Below are 6,000 nucleotides of genomic sequence, written 5' to 3'. Positions count from 1 at the left end.
CGATATAGAAGCTGGTGGAGAACCCAGCGTTAAAAAACACCGAAACATAATGCACTTATAAGGAGGCTCAGCATATTTGTGGCAGGTGTGCAACTGGGGGTAGGCAGTCTTTCCACAAAGAAACATAAAATTGTAGAGTTGGAAGGGATCACCAAGGGTCATCTAGTCCAACCCCCTGTAATGCAGGAATCCTGCCCACCGCGGTTCCTGGGTGGGCTTGAACCACCGGCAATGGGTCAGCCACATACACTGACCCATTGTGCCACAAGAGGGTAATAGTAATACAATAAGCACAGCTTAGAGTTTTAAAAGTGGGTTTAAAACTCGAAACCTAGAATCTGTATCCCCTATAAAACTTTAGCCTAGGGATCGAGAAATCTGGCTGCCAACCCCAAACCGCCAAACCGCCTCCCTCCCTGCTTTTTAAAGGCTTTTCACATGAAGAAAGCAATTGTGTCAGTGTTGTGCACCATCACTGAATAGCAGTAAGGCAAGTTTCCCTCATACTCACAGAGACCAACTTACACTGGCTTATTTAGCCAGTTTATTCCAGTCCTTCTCCTCCATCACAATATGCAGATCTTCCTCCCAGGCGCTTTTCGATCCTAATAGTGGAGCAGTCTGTATCTCCAGTGATATTTTTTAGAACACAGAGACAACTCCCATATCCTCACTACCCCTACCATAACCACAATTTGCCCAAAATTTGTCAATGGACTGCATGGGATTTGGCATTTTGGTCAATAAGGAACATAAGGTTACAGAACTCTGGACAACTTAATCATTATACAAGATGCAGATTTCCTCTTTTTCATATCAAAGGTACAAATTCATTCGATATGAACATCCCCTTTATTTTTGATTCGTGTATCCATCTTCTTCTGTTCGAATAAAACAGAATTGTTTAAAGAAGGGAACTAGGTAGTCTGAGAGTTTCCTGAAAATGATTCAGTTTAAAGGCCCAAAGTACAGCATAATTCATGTATGGTATGTGTTGTGGAGCCTGTTCCTCCTAATGTGTTTAAGAAGAGTTGTCACTACATTAATGCACCCCATTCCTCTCAAGCTCTCACCTCCTGGAATTGACAAGATAAAAGTCTCGTGATGGCTTTTCTATCAAAAGGAAACATGGGAATAGAAACTAATTTTCCTCTAAAGATAAAGTTGAATATGACAACTTTTGAGTACTTATAACATATCATTTAAAAAATCCTGACTAGTGCCAATTGTTATATTTTGATGGCAGATGCCAGCGCATTTTATGTTATCGGCCCCCAAACTGAACAGAGTAGGTTATACATTGAAAAAGAAACTGATATGACATTTTAAAAGCCAGCACAGTGTGTAGTTGGTTAAGGATTTAATCCTATGGTCCTTGGGAGGGTAGCTCAGGGTCCAGAGGCTCTGATTTCAGAGAGAGATCCGATGTCGGAGCCTGCCACTCTTGCCACCACCTCCATTGTCACTGCCTAGCAGTGACACTGCCCAGTTCTGTTGGTAGAGCCCAAAAAGGGTCATGTTGCAATGTGGTTTCGATGCAAACCAAGAACAGTCCCCAGGAACATCCTTAAACCTTGGGGGGTGGGGATTAGACATGTTTCTGAAACAGGATGAATTTTAAAGAAATGAATGAATGAAGTTAAGGGAGGAGTGCAAGTGTGTTCCTTTGCCTTCACTTCCATCCTGCTGGCTCCAGCTTTTTCTTTACACACACCTAAGGACTGCAGACTAAGTGAATTAAGCCCTCATTATGTCTTCTACTCATCTTTTCTCATAAACACACAGAAGTCAATACACCCTAGTATGAACAATGTGCAGCCCTGTTCACCGCATCTTATTTTAATCATTTGTTTTAGGCTGGCTTTCATGTGGGGTCCAGATCTTCCATGTGTGTGATTAGCCATCACAGCAAAACACACTAAAATTGTTAATTACTGAATACTGCTATTCTGTTTCAAAACTGAATAGCTTCTAAACATAAGCTTTCACTCACTTTTGAATGGAGTAGATCTCATATTCTGCAGCAAACAAGCTTTCTGCCTGCCTTCTGAGCGGTTAACCTAGAAGCATATCAGCATTGTAAGAGAGATGCAAGAAGAAATCCACTGGTGAAGCCCAAGTTTTCCGTAAGAGTTTATGAGAACAAAAAAGCACCTCCATGTCCCAATTACAGAGAAAAAGAAAATTATAACAAGCCAAAGGTGAGGCATGTAATTGAACACAGAAATATATGCTTTAATTTTAAATTCTCGATGTTATTGCACCTAAAGTCAAAGGTTTAACACATAAAACCAAAACAAAAGCATTTAATGTGCTGCTGTGAAAGTTTTAAAACTAAAAGTACTCAATGTTTCTCCCCCTATAAAGGTATTTCTCGATTTTATGTCTACATATTAGCATTTTAATGTCCCATTGATTTTGATCTATGCTGCATGCAAAAGCAATGTAGTATATCTTACAAATTCTCTTGCATCAAACTTTAAAATGCTTTACATACGAAAATGAGGGCAAATGAAGACAAGTACTATTTTGACGTGTGTTATCTCCAAGTTTTATATCTCTGCCAAAACAGTATGCATTCTTTCTGTACAAAGCTTCAGCTGAATCATGCACTTAAATGCTTTACTTTCGACAGTAATTCCCATAGGTATGATTGCATATAGTCATCTGCAATTTCAGTTTTAGGAACATCAATCCTGTATTACTCCCCTGAGGTCTGGATGATTGCTGCATAGTTTCATGATGTAGTAGGAAAACATGGGAAGTCTGCACAGTCAAAGGTTACCTCTAAATATAAGGAACAGCCAACACTGAGGTCAAGAAGCTTCTTTTCTCCAAAATCCCAGAGAAGTACTCAGGGTGAAGTCTGCTACCATGAAAACAAAAGCATGGCACCTTAAAAAGTAAGCTTGCGGTAGCACAAGTGGAAGGCAGCTTGTACAACCTCTTTTCTCTTTTGCTCCTCTCTGCAGCCCTGAAAAATGCTTTTTAGGGACTGGGAGGCCTTCTGAACAATAGGGCCTGCATCATATTGGGCTGCTATGGGAGAGGGGAATCTCCCAAACGTGGGCAGAGAGATCTTGTGTCAGTTAGCTGTACACATACAAGAAACACATCACTAGCTTCATTTTGGGCACCTTCCTCTTTCACAAACAATTGAGTGACCCTGATGGTCAGCAGAAGTTATTGGATGTTCATACTGTCCTTCACAACATAGTATTTATAAATAAAAATAGCAGAGCAGATACTCCTCAACATACTTCCTGAAGTCCTAAAAAATGGGATGAAGTAAGTCCTAGTGAACATCAAATTACCAAGTAGACTTGTTTACCTTTAAGGGCAGATCCTCCCAAGGCAACTATGTGCATAATAATTACACTATTGATATTGTTAATATAGATTTTGGGCTTCTAAGAAATTATGGCATCAGAAAACAGCAATGATGAGAAAGCCAGGCTGCAAGGGTTGGTCATTCCCTCCACCCAATCTAAAGCCCCTCCCAAGGCAAAAACTGTGTTGAAATGCTTAAGGCTGTTCCTTAATGATAATTCTCTGAAGACAAGCCAAGTTTTGTAGTCAACTTGAGATGTTCATGATAATCTTACAGTGCAATTCTATAGACATGTCTACCCAGAAGTCAGTCTCATTAAGCTCAATGGGACTTACTTCGATGAAGGCTGGCATGACTGCAGTCTTAGCTGCAAAGACTGTTCAAAATGTTGGCAGGGCACAGGGCAACAACTTTTCATTTTAAAAATTAGTTTGCCTACTGTCTGAACAGGCTGCATGTGAACCACAAAGTAAGCACTCAATTTGCAATGCAAAAATGGTAATAATAAGCCAGATAAAAGTATGCCAAGAGAGTTTAAACCTGTAATCAGCCATTACATTTAAGACAAGAGTCAAATAGGAATATGAGTTTGATTTTCTGCTCTTGACTAGTCATACAGTGATAAATTTATCTTTTCCAACCACAACTGCAGACTGGGTAAAATGACAGATGTTCTTATGACTCTTAGGACTGCACTGGACCTGTGCTAAAAAGAGACATTGAGGACCAAGCTGGAAGTCAGAAACAGAGGACTGCTATTAGTCAAGCATGTTTATGCAACTTCACAAATTGTTTATTCAGTCGGAACAAATTATCAGTATGCCATTAAATTATGTAAATATGTAACTCAGTTGTAACAAAAATCTAAGATTGCATCCTACACCTACAAAGTAACATTTATAGGAAAAAGTCAGTAGCAAAAGAGAATATACAATAAAAACTGCATGTGAAACATTTATGTTTTTTCTAGCCAAAGGAAACAAAACCAAGACATTGTCATGGAAGTCTTCATTGCAAAAAATAACTGAAATGCATAATAAATTTATCAGAACAAAGCAATTCTTATACAAAATACATTTCCTATTTAGTTTCCCTTTATAAAAAGGCACTTTGTTTATAGCTAAAATTGATTAATACTCTTGTTAAGCCTCTCTTTATAACCAATGTATTTCAAGTTTTCCATAAAAACCCTTTGATATAAACATTATTAGTGCATATTTTTGTATTAATCAGTTAACTATTGCCTTTCTATTTTAAAATAAGGTTCTTTAGTGCTGGAAAAAACACTGAGTTTACACATACTACTTAAGTGTCAGACATATGACATCAGTGTGCCACAGCACAATAAAAAAAATTCAACTCATTTTCCTTGCATGAACACGGACTTTTTAGAAGTGGGCTTGCAATCTTTTATTTTCCTCACGTAATCTCTCAATTTCAGCTACTAAGCCGTCGTTTACAGAATATCTTTCAAGTAAGGCATGCATTTCATTCTAGAGGGGAAAAGAACAGAACATTGCATTACTAGAGAAAAAGATTTCCAAACCCGACTATGCATTTTTATATAGAATACTAATGTTGGAATCAAGGTGGTCAGAAGATATTGGCCCCAGTTCACATGCCATAGCAAGCCACAGGCTGAAATAAACTCTGGTTTACTGTGATTGAGCAGTATGCTCATATACGCTACTCAAATGCACCCACCTTGTTCCTCCCACCCCCCCCCCCCTTGCAAAACCACACAGAGTGGCTGGCTTAGCATTACATGTGAACAAGTGCTCATGGGGTCTCTCTCTCCAAACTACCAGAAGGAACATTCTCTGGTTTGTGTCTCACATTGGCAAAGGGTGGGTGCAACTGAGCAGTGTACATGGTAAACAATCATTTTTCAGACTATGGCTTATTGTGACATCCAAACTGGGCCACTGTAATTTTTCCACAGAAAGATATCCACCCATCCATCCCCTTTGAAAATTTGAAGTCAATCACCAAGAATGTAGGAAGTCTGTCTCAAGCACTACTTTCTCAGCAAAGCAATCTAGTTTCCCTTCCACCCCAAGTATGTGATATTACACTCATCAGACAGTACTATTCTGTGCCCAGCTTTTAAGAAACAACAGATTGCGAGTTAGTTTTCAGTGTCACTTAGCAAAAATTATAGTATTCCAAACCTAGCAAACCGAGGTTCTCAATAATCTCATTGCTCTTTCTAGGATCTTAAAATGAACAAGCAATCCAGAGTAGGGTTTTCAGCTGAAATGCTTTTAAAACACCTGCACATTTCTGTATATATTTTATACATACCAGCTGCACATGAAATTGTTTGATCATCTCCACTTGCAAATTCACAATGTCACGATGGCAGGCTTCCCTGAAGGAACAAATATCATGCACCTTCAATTCCTGTTCGCAAGTTTACCCATTTCTCTTTGGTTCTTAAATTAAAGGTGATTTTCAGGACAAGACTAAACATCTAAATTCAACGATAATGCATATCTTTATTGGAGCCCACAAGAACTAAGATGACATTAGGGAAAGCATAGCACCTTCACAGAAATTAATTTCCAGTACAGTGGTACCACGGGTTAAGAACTTAATTCGTTCTGGAGGTCCGTTCTTAACCTGAAACTGTTCTTAACCTGAGGTACCACTTTAGCTAGTGGGGCCTC

General features: G+C 39.0%; 1 protein-coding gene and 1 long non-coding RNA gene across 3 annotated transcripts in view; one reads left to right on the top strand and one right to left on the bottom strand.

Annotated features, from left to right (window-relative positions):
- Positions 1 to 212: 212 nt before the first annotated feature.
- On the top strand, positions 213 to 4,355 carry LOC310658765. Its single transcript, XR_014502485.1, has 2 exons — positions 213 to 3,863; positions 3,896 to 4,355. It is a non-coding gene; the product is annotated as an uncharacterized lncRNA (long non-coding RNA).
- NEDD1 (NEDD1 gamma-tubulin ring complex targeting factor) overlaps positions 2,215 to 6,000 on the bottom strand; it is a 28,583-nt gene continuing 24,797 nt past the window's right edge. For both annotated transcript variants that reach the window (XM_083401058.1, XM_083401059.1), the window contains 2 exons: positions 5,636 to 5,702; positions 2,215 to 4,824 (listed from right to left, as the gene is read on the bottom strand). In XM_083401058.1, the coding sequence (XP_083257184.1) occupies positions 4,720 to 4,824; positions 5,636 to 5,702 (172 nt within the window). In that variant the 3' untranslated portion in view covers positions 2,215 to 4,719. The remainder of the gene's footprint in view (positions 4,825 to 5,635; positions 5,703 to 6,000) is intronic.

The sequence above is a fragment of the Podarcis tiliguerta genome (genome assembly GCF_965153285.1).
Source record: "Podarcis tiliguerta genome assembly, chromosome: 10".
Classification (NCBI taxonomy): domain Eukaryota; kingdom Metazoa; phylum Chordata; class Lepidosauria; order Squamata; family Lacertidae; genus Podarcis; species Podarcis tiliguerta.
Note: the sequence above shows the minus strand (reverse complement) of the source record. Positions and strands in the feature narration are given on the sequence as shown.